The 17133-nt window shown below is 41.0% G+C and overlaps 1 protein-coding gene across 1 annotated transcript in view; it reads left to right on the top strand.

Moving 5' to 3' along the window:
- RNF213 (ring finger protein 213) overlaps positions 1–17133 on the top strand; it is a gene marked incomplete in the record, with an annotated part of 2890576 nt that overhangs the window by 1187223 nt on the left and 1686220 nt on the right. Inside the window, 1 exon segment of the mRNA XM_044069632.1 lies at positions 3720–3879. Coding sequence (XP_043925567.1) covers positions 3720–3879 — 160 coding nt within the window.

Raw genomic sequence — 17133 nt, 5'->3', positions numbered from 1 at the left:
TACTGGAATTAACTGTAAGTAACTGTAATAAGACTGGAATAAATGTCCTTATCTGTTAATTACCCAAACTTGTGCTGAATAGGTGCCAGTCTCTCCTTCATAGGCCATGTCTTGTACCTTTCACAATAAAGTCTGTAAACTGTAGTTTGGTTAAAAATGCTTTATTATGTACAGTGACGATAGATGTCAAAAATATGCGAATAACATAATATCCTGGAATGCTGGCTTAACAGTAACAGTGCTGATAAATATATCCAAAGGTTCTGTGAGTATATTCTGATTCTCTTGAATAATATCAACTGAAACCGCCTTTTCCTCCTGAATAGTATCATTAATATTCTGAAATACTGAATATTTGACCTGACTTCTGTACTCCGACTCAAGTGTCTGTATGACAGAGACTTTCTGCATATCATTCTAAACAAACTAATTTGACTGACTCAGCTGACTGTGTCTGAAGTATTTCCCAATAATACCAAAACCCTGTAATGTTCTACATGCCTCTTTAGCCTTGGTTTTCAAGCTAAGAGCTATTTGTTCTCCAAGTACTGCACATTCTGCTCTTATCAGCATTTATGACTGAAGGCTATTTTATTTACTGAAACTGTAGGGAAATTGTGAATGCCTGCTTTAATGTGGTTGCATTTCTAGATTCTTGCAAAGAAAATACTGTATTTTTGTATATTTAAATGATATCTGATCAAACAGTTGTTTTGTTTTACTTTTCAAGCCTACTTACTTACATAAAATATTTGTTTTTAGATTAAGCCAAGGAAATTAATCCAGATATTCCATTTTGCAAAAGTAAGAGAAGACATCTCAACTATACATATACAGTAAACTGTCAGTTAAGCAGAACTCATGCAACCGGCAAAAAGATATTGAAATACAGTACAATTTTCAAGAGTTGCACTTTCTGCCCCCCACCCCACAGAAACATACGTTACCTTTTTAGAGTTTGAGTTTTAAAAATGAAGATGGGAATAAATTCCCTCTCTCTCCAACCTGAGAACAAGTCAAACCAAACAAATAGTATAGGGTACAGTATTAGTCAGGCCTATATTTAATAGCAGCTCTCAGGCAACCAGAAACTACAGTTATCTGGCATCTACCAATCTCCATGGGTGTCGGGTAACTGAGAGTTTACTGTAATATAATCAGTGCACTTTTACACCCCACCCCTAATCCAGCAGCCCAGGAGTACAGTATAAATTTGCTTTTGTCCAGCCTTTCTTCTCTGTTTACACTGTAAAGCCTATTATTTCTTACAACTCTAACAAGTACTTGTTTTCTTTAATCACATACAGCAATCACTGAAAATCCCTGAAGACTACATACTACACAAAACTTCTTTATTATATAACACACAGTTTAGATCATGAAATGTTTTATACAACTGCTGTTAAGAAAAAAGTCATTTTACTTTGTGTTAATATTTCTCTTTTAATGTCCTTCTAGTTAATTACATAAATTGAGGCATAGTATTTGCAGTCCACACACAAATCCAAACGTGTCTCAGCCACATTTTCTTGTAAAACCGTATTTCACAAATGTAATGCTTTATAATCTCACATTTGTTCACTCATTTCTGTGTTGCTGATCTTTTTCCTGTTCATCTGCATTTTGCGACATCAGACACTGGTTTATGTCCAAGGTCCACCTGATTCTTCTAGCCAGTATGTGTGCTTTTTTTCCATCAGACATTGTCTGTCTAAAGTCTTTATTGTCAGAAGAATGAGAGGCAGAGTTCTCTTCTGTTTGATGGGTCACTTTTGCTGGATAAACATTTTTGTTTCCTTCGTAGCCTGTTCTGCATCAAAATGTCCGTGATCCTCCAGGGAAAATATTTTGAAGACAGTTGGATACAAGACCTTGAATGTTACACCTGCCTGTCGGCATTCATTGATTCCTGGGATAAATTTGTTTCTCTTCTGCCTTGTATACAATGGATAATCATTTTCCACGAACACTGTTGTCTCCAGGTTTTAATACTTCTGTCTTCTGCCTCAGTTTTTTTCAGGATCAACTGTTTCTGTTGGTTGTTGTTGTGTCATTCGGCTTTTCCCAGTTAGGGGTCGCCACGGTGGAACTCCGGTCCGCTAATGATTGGCAGCAGATTTTTATGTGCCGAGTTGCCAGCCCTGATGCACAACCTTCAACAAAGGTACGCCCATTCACGCATGTCTCCACGCAGAAGACACTCTAGCTGAGAATCAAACTGGACAGCATCTTACTGTGAGGCGACAATGCTACTTGCATATTTACTAATACAGGTATCGGCTGCTTTATTATGGCCAGGTTTGGAGCATATTCTGTGTGGCCTTTCTGTTAATAAATCCTGCTGTGGAAAACCAGTACAGTTGCTTATTTGTGTGTTAATAAAATAAACTGTCTGCTCATGGAGACTTCTTTGTTGACTGTTCATCAGCATTTTTATTTTAGCTCATCCTGTCTTAGTTATTATAATGTTTCTTCCAGTTTCTCAAGTGCACTCTATCTTATAACTCTTCCATTTTTGAAACAGTTCTTCTTGAGAATTCTCATACTCAAGCCAGCCTTTTCTTAATTCCAACCTCTAATTTTTTTTTTAGTTTTTATTAGTTCATCTGAATAGCTTATTAAACCTTCTATTGTTCCAACCTTTTGTTATTTGATTTGATATATTCATTCAATGTTTCTTTTATTTTAACCAACTCTTGAGTACATTAGATTTATTTTTTCCTCTAAATTACTGGAAGCCATCTCTTATACCAAAGCTGAAACCTGAACTGCTTTTTTTGATGAATAGCTGGAGGATTCTTCCCAGTTAGTGTTTTCTCTTCACCTTGTCTGGATGATTTTCATTCAATTCTCTAAATTAATTTGCTGGCTGCTGGGTAGTGTACTTACTAGCCAGTAAGTGAATTTTACTTAAGCTAATAGATTTACTAGCTCTTATTTCTTATTTTCTTTCACATTAGGAGTGCTGAAATTAAGCTGTTGATTATTGTGCAGCCATGTTGGAAGTCCCATATAGTAGTAATCCATTTTAACCAGCATGTTACAATGAGCACGTCACCTTACCCTTCAAAGTGAATCTTTAGTACTGTTAGCTGTGAAGCTGTTTGATCACATAACCATGCTGTGCATATCTTGAAAGTCATATACGCTTCTTGGACATGGTATAAACATCTTTTATTCATACTGTGCCTATCATGAAAATCATATGCATCTGGTGTGCTCATAGTGAAAATCAAATGCACCTACAATACATATTGTGAAAACTGTCTAGTAAATGTAAGCACAAAATAACTATATTTTCTGTCTGTTAGTAGAATCCTAACAGAATCTTGTCTTGCCCTAATACCCATTTGTTGACCAGGTATGTTCATTGGAGACACAGCCCCCTTTTCAGAAACAGTCTGAAAGCAATATGTAGTTAAGTGACTTCCTTAGGGTCACACCGTAGGCAAATGAAAACTGAGGAAATCGAACCCTGTACCGGCCAAGTAGCTGATAGAACATTACAGAAATAGATGTATTTTTCAAGACTCAGAATTGTGTCCAGTATTCTTGGTAAAACACATTTGATAGAGAGATTAGCTTGTCTTACCCCTTTTTGTGTCACTGCAAGTCATGAGTCAAAAGAAAATGTGTCTTGTTTGTTCATTTGTATAAAAGTATTCAAAGTACTACACCTTTCTGTTGAGAAAATGTGACTTAGTATGCTTTCCATTTAGACTGAGGAATCTTTTAAGGAAGAACGGCTTGATTATATAAGTGAAGACCTTGTGGAAACAAGAAAACTCTTGCAAGAGATTACAGATGTTCGCAGGTTGTGTTTACATGAACTTGGGCAGAGGAAGAACTTCATAAACTGGGTGAAAGAAGCTCTTGAAGGTAAAATGCTGTACGAAAAGCTAACTTGTAGTGATTAATATAGACATATACATACTAATTCAATAAATTACTTTTAGTAAGAGAGGCTGTTTAGAGATATAATAAGTCTGATTAACAGAAATATAACACAGCGAAAGCTAAATGAATGAAAGAAAGAAGAATGAAAAGAAACTGGTCGTTCATGCAGCATTTGGTTTGTCTAGTTATTGATGATTCATTGTTGATGCTGTAGGAATAAGAACTTCATAAACTTCTTTAAGATGTCCACAGCATAGGTTACAGGAAAGGTACGGTACCTTCTGGCATTGGATTCTGGCAATTTGTTGTTAGTAGCCATCATTGAGAGAATTGCCTACCATTGTGAAAGTTTACTGTGCTATTAATTGTTTTACACTTCTTTAAAGTTGCATTTTCAAAACTGCTGTAACGGCTACTGTTATGTACTGAAATATATTCTGTCTAATGTTTCTTAGTTTATATTGGGCATCTGTCTGTGGTTTCTTAACCCTTGGGCTCCAAATCAATCATTTTACATTAGGATGGTCAAAGTCTGCACCGATGTGGGCAGGAGAGGGCTGATATCCGCTATCTGAGCTGGGAATTGTGGTGGAAAGCTCACTGTGTTGTTACCTGATTGGCCTTAGGGCATAGTTAGTGTAAAACATGCTTTTTTTCTGATCATAAATACGCCTTGTGTTTGGACAAAGCTGCTCTTCATGCAGCTGTAGTTATTTGTGCCTTATATACATGTAATCACCAGAAGTTGAAATTTCCTTATAAAAAACATCTCAGACGTTTCATCAATCCTGTGTAAATCAAAGGGCAACTAGTTTGTGAGGCGAGCGGCATTTACACATTTAGTTAGGACTACTTAGGTCTACCTTACATAATTATAACACCCAAGACTATTACTGCTCAGAAACCATCTGGTTTGGATGCTGGGTAGCATCACTGGTTAGTTTAGCTGCAGATTACATCAAATAAGCACACTTCCCTCATCTGGTTACAAACACCCTCCACTCCTGTCCCTTGCAAGTGCCTGTAACCATGGATGGGCACTTTCCTGCTATCTCTGCGCAACCATGGATGGGTACTTTCCTGCTATCTCTGCACCCAGCTTGGTGGACATAGACATCCTGAGACAGTGTAACAACTGCCTTATGTACACTGGCAACCACATAATTCTAGAACAGACAATTACCGTATGTTAAAGATGTAGTTACATATTGACACTGGGGGCTCAGACTCTCCTATATAGACACTGGGGGCTCAGACTCTCCTATATAGACACTGGGGGCTCAGACTCTCCTATATAGACATGAAAAGCAACAAACAGTTTGTCAATGACTTACTCACCTCACTTACTGCATCCGCAAAGGACAACACACACAGACCCACATATGCGGAAGTGCTCAAGCGTAACTTACCAAACCACAAAGGCCTCTCAAGCGCAGTTCTCAAACTGTGTATGCACACAATCAACTCTGTTTTCATCACAACACATAGACAGATATCATTGTGTCTTAACTACCAAGCCTATAAGACAAAACACTCAGCATTATTCTGGTCATAGAAAAATCCATTGTGAGACATACTGATGTCCCTCTTACCAGGTAGGATAAGGAGAAGGTTATAGTTAGTTGCCTGTCAGGAGCCAGGATCCACCAGATCATGCAATCACTCAGGTCACTTACCCCCTAAGTACCATTATGACTGAATCATAGTCCATCTTGGCATGAATGACCTGAGATGTATCTCCTTGGACTATATGAAGAAAGACATGATTGAGCTCTCAGAATATGTGGCGCAGCCAGGTACGACCCTAGCATTAAGCAGCATTCTACTGTTTTCAGAGATTGTGTCACAGTACCAGCAGACAATGATTGACTTTAACAGTTGGCTAAGGTACTGGTTTCATTCCAGAGGTCCAATACTTGTCAGCCTGGGAAGACATGGTTGGCAGGCCAGGCTGCTTTGCCAGGGATGGCACTCACCTGTCACCTCTAGGCATTTGGATATTGGCCAAAATATTATTCACCCTCTATAATGCCTTTTTTTAGGCATTGCCAAACAGAGAAACCTTTCAGCATAAGAAAAGCTACTCAGGACAAACTAAAAGTGTGACTGCTGAATGCTAGAAGTCTCAGCAGGAAACTTCACTCCCTGAAAGCTCTCTTCACCCTGGAGAATGCTGACATCTGTGCAGTTACTGAAACATGGTCCAAAGCCATGAAAAGTACTCTGGCAAGCCATGGCTATAATGCCTTTCATACATTACATCTGCCCACTGAACATGAAAGAACAAAAGGTGGACGAATATCTATCTACATAAAGGATCAGCACACCTCAAGTCTGGTCAAACAATATGACGTGCTTGAGCTACACCGTGTGCAACAAAAGCCCTGAAAGACCATATAAACAACTGCCTAGAAATGGCAGTACCAAACTGAAATAAAGCCTGGTCAAACTGCAAAAACAAGTCTCCCTGGTGGACCCCTAGTATTAATAGGTTGTACGATAAATAAAGAAAAACCTATCAAGAAGTAAGAGGGACTCTGCATAACAGAGCAAAAAGTCTCTCAGTCTAAACAGATGAATCGGGGAATTAGTCCAGTCTCTGAAAGCAGACTTTGACGTAAAAATAGCCTCTAAAACTAAGGATGTGGATAAGGTATTTTTCAGTTTTGTCCAGAGTCTTAAGCAACAGCCGACTGTGCAGAATTAGTTGTAGATAGCATCACCTATACTCAGCCAGAAGATATAGCAAATCTGCTGGCTAACAAATTCAGCTTACTTTTCACCACCTCATCACCCACAGATCTCCCCCAAGAAATACCCCCCACCATTCCACCACCAATTATCACCAAAGAACAGGTTGCCACTGCATGCTGTAAAGCTAAAAATACAGCTTCAGTGGGGCTTGATGATATACCAGGTTGCCTTTTAAACACCTTAAATCAGGACTTGTCAGGCCCTTTCAGATCCATATTTAACAACAGCCTCTGGATTGGCTTTGTCTAAGTTGAGTGAAGGACAGCAGCAGTCATCCCTCTGCATAAAGGGGATGATCTACTGACCCTGGAAATTACAGACCCATAAATTTGACTTAGTCTTATGTAAGGTCATAGAAAGAATAATCATGGACTTGATAAGTAATGACATGGGATTGTGCCTGTAAAACCTTTTCAAAATTTTCAATTTAAAATGTTGAAGAGAAGGAAGGAAGCACAAGAGTTGACCAGAAGAATCGAGAATATGTTGGAAATGAAGCAGAGACAGGATTTCAGAGATGAACAGTAATAAAACCAGTAACTTAATAAGGGATTACAATGTTGTTGTCTTTCAGCTTATCCCATTTAGGGGTCACCACAGTGGATCATGGGTCCACTCATGATTGGCAGTGGAGTTTTACAGTGCCGAGTTGCAAGCCCGATGCTCAGCCTTCACAAAAGGTGCACACAGCATTCACACACCTACCTGCACATCTTTGAAGTTCAACCAACCACAGGGAGGACATGCAGACTCTGCACACAAAGCACTCCAGCTGAGAATCGAACCGAACAGCCTCTCTGTGAGGCAGCACTGCTAACCGCTGCACCACCACAGCCTTTTAATAGGAGATTACAATGCAGTAATTATATTTGTGAAATATGACAGAACAAAAAAATCTGGAACTATTGGACTTTTTCAGAATTTGTTGGACTTGTGGGGGACTGTAAAGTATATGCCCTTCTTAATGTCATTAATATTCGGAAAAGTACTTTGGGGAGGGAAAGCAGAGGGAGAAAGTTAACTGTAACTAAAGATTTTTTTTTCTTAAATAGTACCAATTTTGTGGCATGTGGTTTTCTTTACATGCTATAAGGTAACGTTTTTTATTTTTTCAGTTATTTTTCAGTGTAATGAGGATTGTCAACTGGTGCTGCTATTCTTTTTTTTTTTTTTCTTTTCTATCTCCCTTCTCTCGGTCTTGTTCAGTTTTAAAAAATGTAGGCACTGCAATGTTTAAAAAGGCCTAGATAAAAGCATGATAAAAGAAAAATGAATGTGAATCCTACACAAATGCACTTTATAAGCACTTACATGAGTCTATGGGTCATGCAATCCCTAACAGAACCAAGATGCTATCCTCCAAAAAAAGGAAGCCAATCTGGTGGTCCCCTGCCATAAACAAACTCTGCAACAGAAGAAAGAAACTGTTGCAAAAAAGAGTAAAATCCCATGATTGGAGAAACTCCCTGGTCAGCCTCAGTAAGAAGCTGAGATCCCTCATAAAATCCTCCAAAGCTAGTTATGAAAACAAAATCGCCACTGACTCTAAAGACAACCACAAAGCATTCTACAGCTATATCAAGAATCTCAATGGCAACACTCAGATCTGCTCTGAGTTGCAACACAATGGCACTAAATATACAGAACCAACTGATATTGCCAACATCCTGGCAGATAGGTTCAGCGCTAACTTTACCCCCCTGTCATCCCCTAAAGGCCCCATCTCTATACCAGAAGAATGCAAAGTTCTTCTGGTTGTAGTTCCTGTGTACTGTTTCCTTGCCTTATTTGGGGGAAGGGAAGCTACCTTGCTTACCAGTGGGAGTGGGAAGCATTGAGCTGCCTTTTGTCCAGTTTTGTGAGGTTTCAGCCAGTAACTAGTAGTTTATTGGTCGTTTTGGGCCAGTTTCTAGCTTTTTCCAGCCCCCTGGTATAAAAGCAGCTAACGCGTTACATGATTTAGCGGAGCTGCCACTGTTGCACACTAGGGCAGTGCCGGTTAAGCAGGTTTAAACTATTCGGGCTACCTAAAGTCCACTCTTCAAATTTTCCCTTAAAACTACCTTCCTCGAACTATACTACTGATCAAATCAGCGTATCCTATAACTAAAAAGATCAACTCTACTTGACTCCAAGTAGACTATTCTCTATCTATTAAACCTAGCACTTGCTCCTACAGTACTTATTACCTTGATACGGCCCTCTTGTCATAGATAGTACCCCAAAAAGGCAACCCCCCATTTCTCGGTCACCCACGTCCCCCGGAATCTTTTTTTTAAGTTTTTCGTCTACCCTTCTAGCATGTCGAGGGATCAGTTGCTAGTATCCTCTCCTGCTCAGCTGGTGAACCTGGGAATATTGAGGCAATGTTTCAATTGCCTCATGTACACTGAACAACCCTTTCCTCCTCCCACAAAACACAAATACATGCGAGAGATGCAACTATACGGCCAAACTGGAGGCTGAGCTCTCTCAACATAGGACTGGCAAGACCAGTCAGGAGGAGAAGGTTACCACACACACTATAGACCCAGTCTCACATAGTACCATTACAACCTCAAATCATACACATAAACACACAAAGACATACTCGAGGCTCTGATCAAAATCTACCAAAACAGCAGAGGCCACCAAAGCAGACACCCAAACAACCACCACCTCAGAACACAACACCCGCAACACATAGACCTCACAGTCAGAGTGTCAAACAGTCACAGCCCTTAAGGCCAAACACAATGCCAGACACACTAGTCATTGGTGACTCCATAGTCAGACACACTGATGTCCCGCTCACCAGACTGAGTAAGGAGAAGGTCACAGTAAGCTGCCTGTCGGGCGCTAGAATCCACCACATAACGCAAGCACTCAGGTCTCTCAACAGCAGGTACAAATATGACTCAGTCATTGTCCACGCTGGTGTAAACGACCTGAGAAGTACCTCCTTGGACTACATGAAAAGAGACATTGAGGAGCTCTCTGATTATGTAGCCCAGGCAGGTATGACCCTGACCTTGAGCAGTATCCTACCTTCACCAAGAATGATGCCACAATACAGAGATAAGATGATCAGCTTTAACAATTGGCTTAAACACTGGTGTCATTCAAAGGGGATCCAGTATCTGTCTGCCTGGGATGACATGCTGGACAAGCCACGCTGCTTCGCAAGGGATGGCTTGCACCTGTCACCCCTGGGATTCCGGATATTGGCAAAGGCTCTTGCCACCCCCATAGTGCCTTTTTTAGGCAAGGCTCAAATTCTAAACCTACCACCCTAGGACCCAAAAAGGAAAAAAACTAAGGGTAATGCTGCTCAATGCCAGAAGTCTAAATCTCAAAATGCACGCACTCGAGGCCCTTCTCAGTATGGAGAACATCGATGTCTGTGCTGTGACAGAAACCTGGTTCAAGGCTCCTGAGAGCACCCCAGCGCTATCAGGTTTTACCTCATATCATGCGTTCCGGCCCCAAAATCCGGACAATACCAAGAAAGTAGGGGGGTATCCATATTCATCAAGGACACCCACACCTCAAGACTGGTGGCAACGCACGATGCATCGGAGACCATCCAGGTGCAATTAACCATAGGCAAGACTGCTCTGCAAATTGTAGCATGTTACAGGCCACCCTCACAAACTCAGGAAACTCACATGGCCTTCCTGAAAACACTAGAGGGATAAATGTATCACCAAACACCATCATACTAGGTGACTTCAATTACCCTAATATAGACTGGGAACACTACTCAAGCCCAAACACCCTAGCCCAAAAGTTCCTGGAATTCATAAACTCAAATGCCATGGAACAACTAGTCACCATCCCCACAAGAGGAGATAACATACTTGATCTCATCATCACGAACATGGGAGCACAATGTTCAACACCGAAGTATACCCCTCACTGGTGAGATCAGATCACAAACTAATCTCGCTGGAGGTCCTCATCCCACCCCCACCTGAAATAAAAAAGACCACAGTAAAGAACTTCTCAAAAGCCGACTTCACACTTCTAAAGACTAGTGTGGTCTCCTTTCAGGCCCCCGAGCCGGCGGAAAACAATACTCAAGCCGCTGAATCACTTACAAACGCCTTCTACCAGCACCTGCAGGACTGCATGGATAAGGCAATCCCAAGCAAAACAAAGACTCTTTGTACCAAAGGCAAGCGTCCAGTCTGGTGGACCCCAGCCATAAACAAACTCTACAACAAAAGGAGGAAGCTACTACAAGATGGAGCAAAATTCTTAAAAGGTAAGACACCCTTGATCACTATAAGTAAAAAACTAAGAGCTCTCATAAAATCATCCAAAGCAAATTTCGAGAGAAAAATAGCTAAAGACTCAAAAGACAATCATAAGGCCTTCTTTAGCTATGTTAGAAACCTAGGAGGAAACTCCCAGATATGCTCAGAACTAGTTCAAAATGATGTGAAGATTACTGATCCTACAGACATTGCCAACATACTGGCTGACAGGTCCAGTGCAAACTTCTCCCCTCCCCAAAGGAGAGATATCTATACCAAATGAGTGCAGCCCCCAAACATCTCCAGCGCCCAAGTGAGAACTGCTCTCTCCAAAGCAAAAACACAGCATCCATGGGACCCGATGGTGTCCCGGCTGTGTGCTCCACGAACTCAATGAGGAATTAAACCCACAGCTAGGACAGCTGTTTAATCAAAGTCTTACCTCTGGATACGCACCCAGGAGTGGCGCACTGCAACTGTGGTCCCACTTCACAAAGGCGGTGCCTCCACAGACCCTGGAAATTACCGCCCATTAGCTTGACAAGCCTTATCTGCAAAGCCATGGAGAGGATCATAATGGACCTCATAAATAAAGACATAGGAATTTGCAGACTTTGGATCCAACCCAGTTTGGCTTTGTCAAAGGCAGATCATGCCTTTTAAACTTGGTTGACTTTTTGAAACAGTCACCAAAGCCATTGATGAGGAAAGGCAGTCCATACAGCCTACCTCGATCTGGCTAAGGCCTTCGATACAATACCCCACTCGGGTATCATTGAAAAACTCATCAGCTTAAATGTTAACCCATACATCACAAGATGGGTTGCAAACTGGCTGAGTGACAGAACCCACAGGGTCAGAGTTGCTGGCGCCATGTCAGACTCAAAGCCTGTCACAAGTGGTGTCCCACAGGGCTCAGTCCTGGGCCCACTCTTGTTTGGCATCTACTTTTCCAAGTACAAGCAAACACAGGAGGGTTATGGCTGACAAAGTTTGCAGATGACTGCAAACTGGGCGCCATAGTAGAAAACACATCTGACACAGATATCCTTCAGAAGGGTCTCACAGAAGTGGATAACTGGTGCCAGAGCCACGGCCTAAAGTTAAATGCCAAAAATGCATAGTCATACCCTTCGGGAAAAACAAGGTTACCCCTAGCTACCAAATAGGTGGCAATCCACTGAGCACAGAAGAAGTTATCAGGGACCTGGGGACCCAGGTTGATAGTAGTCTGTCATTCGACACCCATGTAGCTAAAGTAGTTAGGAAGTCCTTCTACATTGCCCACCTTATCATGAAGGGATTCTCATCTAGATCAAGGGAGGTCATAGTCTCCCTTTACTCATCACTCATCAGACCAATGATTGAGTACAATGCCCCATTCGGAATGTATCTGACCCGACACTTGCAGCAGCTGGAGAGGCCACAAAAGTTCCTCACCAAAAGGATAAAGGGTCTCAAAATCTGTCCTATGCTGCCCGACTGAAAGAACTCCAGCTCTATTCAGTCGCCACGCTGCTCAGAGGTGACCTTTGCCTAACATACAAGGCCATGTCAAACCCAGATTTGATGAATATGCTTCACCTCAAAAAGCTAGATCCATCAGAGCCACAAGGGTGGGAGACTTAAACCTCGACACGGCTATTAATAGGACGTGCTGGAGGGATAGATTCATCACCCAAAGACTCCCTATGCTGTGGAACAAAATCCCGGTACATGTGAGGCAGAGCACCTCGCTGGCCTTGTTCAAGAGAAATCTTGACCAATGGATGGGAGATCGCAGATATACCCCAGGAATTACCTCAGTGTCACTGCTCGACAGAGGCACAGCAAAATAATGGGTATAGTTCCCCATACTAAAGGGGTGGCGTAAGCCACAAAACAATGGGCTAGGCTTATAAATGCCCTCGGGCAGATAGCCTAGTATGAACCTATGAACCTATGAACCTAAGTTCCTGTAATCATGGCTGCACAGGTAAGAAACACACTATCCAAAGCCAAGAACACAACATCCGTGGGACCTGACGACATCACAGGCTGTGTTCTCCATGAACTACAGAATGAACTGGCACCCCACCTAAGTACCATGTTCAATTATAGCCTCACTTCAGGCTATGTGCCCACTGAATGGCATACAGCAACAGTTATCCCACTACACAAAGGAGGAGCCACCACAGACCCTGGAAACTATCGCCCCATTAGCCTAATGAGCCTGGTCTGCAAGGCTATGGAACGTATCATCATGGAACTTATTCCATTATTAAACAATGACATTGGTAATCTCCAAACTCAGGACCCCACCCAGTTCGGGTTTGTAAAAGGCAGTCCCCACCAAAAAAATCTGTTAGGGATTGCATGATCCATGCACTCATGTAAGTGCTTATAAACCTAAACCTGATAGACTTCTTTGAAGCAGTCACCAAATCTGTAGATGAGGGTAAGGTGGTTCACACAGCCTATCTAGATCTCGCCAAGGCTTTCAACACCATCCCCCACTCTGGAATTATAGATAAACTCACTAAACTAGGTATAAATCTCTATGTCACAAGATGGGTTGCCAACTGGCTCACTGACAGAACCCACACTGTGAAAGTAGCAGACTCCAAATCCAACTTCGGACCAGTGACAAGTGGAGTACCACAGGGTTCAGTCCTGGGTCCTCTCCTGTTTGGTTTCTACTTCTCTGAAGTACAGGCCAACACAGAAGGTCTTTGGCTAACGAAGTTCGCAGATGACTGCAAACTAGGAGCCATAATCAAAACTCCAAAAGATGTGGACATCCTACAAAAGGGCCTCGCTGAGACAGCTGGTGCCAAAGCCATGGCCTCAAGCTCAATGCCAAAAAGTACATTGTCATCCCTTTTGGTAAAAACTCAGTACCCATGAACTACCACATAGGCGGTAGTCTACTTAACACTGAAAGTGTGATAAGAGACCTTGGGACACAGGTGGACAATAGTCTCTCTTTTGATAATCACATCGCCACAGTAGTCAGGAAATCCTTCTACGTGGCACACTTCATCACAAACGGTTTCTCATCCAGGAAAAAAGAGGTCATTGTTCCCCTCTACTCGTCACTCATTAGACCCATTATAGAGTACAATGCCCCTTTTGGTATGTACCTCACAAGACATCTACAACAACTGGAAAGGCCACAGAAATACCTCACAAAGAGGATTACCAGACTCAAACAGATGCCCTATGTAGACCGTCTCAAAAAACTGCAGCTTTACTCCATTGCATATCGCCTAGTCAGAGGCGATCTCTGCCTAACACACAAAGCTATGTCAAACCCAGAGCTTTTAGACATGCTCCACTTAAAATCCCAATCCCTACGAGCTACACAGTCTAGGGACCTAAACCTTGTCAACACAATAAACAGAACATGCTGGAGGGGATAGATTCCTGTCCCAGAGACTTCCCATACTCTGGAACAAACTACCTATCTATATCAAACAAAGCTCCTCATTAGTGCTCTTCAAGAAAAATCTTGATGATTGGATGGGAGATGGGAAATTCACCCTGGGGATCACTTCTGTGGCTCTGCTCGACAGTGGCACAGGAGAATAATTTTCTTGGGTGGCGGAAGCCAGGGTACCTTTGGCTAGGCTTATATAGGCCCTAGGGCCAATAGCCTAGTACCTACCTATGAACCTATCAGATCCAGCTTTCATACAGGCCCATTTCAGTACTAAACCATGATTATAAAGCATTCATGTCTATAATGGCTAAAGGAATGACAAGATTAATGCCAAAAATTGACTGATATGGATCAGTGTGGTTTTATAGAGAGGAGGCAAACATTTGACAACATTAACAGAACACTGATGATCCAGAGGGAAGGAGAATTTAAGAAAATACCATTGTTATTGGTGGGTCTTGTTGCAGAGAAAGCATTTGTCTGCATAAGGTGGGAGTGTATGAGCAGGGCAATGGAAGCATTTGCATTTCCTAAAAAATTATAAGGTTAATAGGAGAATATATGAGGGCTTGGAGGTGAAAATTAAAGTGTGTGGGGTCCTCGCTGATAATTTCTGCTTGAGCAGAAGAACCAGATATGGGTGTCCTCTTTCCCTTTTATTATTTGCATTATATTTAGAACCACTGCCAAATAAAATAAGGGACTCAGAAATTCAAGGATATAATTGGCATGGTAGTCAAGAAAAGCTGGCTTTATTTGCAGGTGATATCATTTTGTACCTGACAAAACCAGAAGAAGACATTACAGTTTTGTGGAACATTGAGACAGTTTCATATCTTTTCGAGATACAAAATTAATGAAGCTAAAACAAAGGCAATAGGGGTAAATTATGTCACCACACATGAATTGGTGCAGGAATATCCATATTTATGGAGACATGATAAAGTGAAATATTTAGGAGTATGGATTATAAATTCTAGTGTGACATCTAAGGATATGTGGGAAGAGACTAAACAAAAGATAATACAAAAACTTAGAAAATGGAAGTCCTACTGTATGGATATGGATAGTAAGATGCAAGCATTTAAAATGTTTGTCGTTTTAGTGTTATACACAGGTCAGGCATATTTTTATCAACCAGAGGAGAAGCTGTGGAAAGCAATAAAGAGCTGAAGGACTTTTATCTTAAATGGGAAAGACCGCAAGAGTCAAGTGGGATAAGCCGATTTTTCCAGTAGAACAGGGAAGATTGGGATTACCCAATTTAAAGGGGTATTTCAGAGCTACACAGTTTGACTCCTATACATAGCACAAACATAAAACTATAATTCAGTGTGGAAAGGGATGATGATGAAACACGGGAAGTTCAAGAAACAAGGAGATTCTGGGAATTTGGATGCAGGCCTTTACGGAGAATAACAATAATCATGCATAATAGTATATCCATAAAATAGCAGAAAGTATTCTAAGATCTAAGTCAACACTGAAATGGAGAAAGGAGATTCTGCCAATAGGGATGACTGGAATTAGGGATACAGACAGTAGGCAAGTGGGGGGCTGGAATTTATTGGAGAAAACTGGCAAAGGAACCAAGGGTATTGGGAGAAATAACTAATGAGGGAAAGATGATAGAATGGGAAGATGCCAAGAATTTATTTGGACTGCAGGTTAGAGATTGCCTTCCCTATCAGGGACTGATATCATTGTGCAGGGAAAGAGAAAGAAATAGGGGGGGGGGCCTTAAATGAAAGGCCAGCACTGGTAGAGTTTTTAATAGAATCTAGAACAGAAGCTGCCATTAAAAAAGGAATAATTAGTAGAACTTATAAAATATTGCATGATAACTTTAAGAATTAATCAGAGGAGGTTAGAAAGGATTGGGAATAGATATTGGATAAGGAATTCACAAAGAAACAATGGGAGGATATATATGTCTCTGTAAATATGCAACAAAGTGTAGAAGATGTAGGATGTTTGCCTTGAAACGTTTATATAGATATTTTTATACCCCAAGTAAACTCCAGAGAATTTTTCCTCAAGCAGACAGTAAATGTTGGAGGTTTAAAGGGAAGAAAGAGGTAACTGGGAACATATTTTCTGGGAGTGCAGTGAGTTTGCAGACGTAAGGATTCCCTGCAGGATGCACTGTCAGAGATGGGTGGGCAGATTGCTCTGATGAGGGATATGATTTTTCTGAACTACGATACAGAAGCAGAATTGCTTAGACATAAGGCCTTGCTGTGTCTAATAATGGTGGCTGCCAAAAAAGCAATTACTAAAAAATGGAAATCAAAATCTAAACCAACTATACTGGAAGTATTGAATATAGTAACAGAACAACTAGAATTGAGATCTTTAGAAAACGGTAGGAGCAAACTATATAGGAAAAAATGGGTATTGTGGGAACAATGCATACAAGGGAGGAATGAGGTCTGAAAGGTGTCAGGACTTAAATGAGCTATGTAATGTTAAGTTTGAAAGACTGGACAGATGTTAAGTGATGTATAATGTTTGCAACTGGGAGTGTGTTGGAATGGTTTGTGATGTAAAATGCTTGCAACTAGGACTGTGTCGTCATAGTTTGTTTCATTTATATAAATGTAAGATTGTCTATGTTGTAAATGATAGTTTAATAAAGATGTTTCTTGTTTAATAAAAAGGTTGTGCCATTGTTTTTCATTTATATAAATGTAAGATTACCTATGTCATAATGTGATAATTTAATAAAGATGTTTTTTGTTTACAAAAATACGAGGAGCAGTCTACTCTGATAACGCATTTTTTTATTCTGAAACAAACAGTGTTTTTTCTCTAGTTTAGAAG

The sequence above is a fragment of the Protopterus annectens genome, chromosome 4.part0 (assembly GCF_019279795.1).
Source record: "Protopterus annectens isolate FY-2018-M chromosome 4.part0, PAN1.0, whole genome shotgun sequence".
NCBI classification, from domain to species: Eukaryota; Metazoa; Chordata; order Ceratodontiformes; family Protopteridae; genus Protopterus; species Protopterus annectens.
Note: the sequence above shows the minus strand (reverse complement) of the source record. Positions and strands in the feature narration are given on the sequence as shown.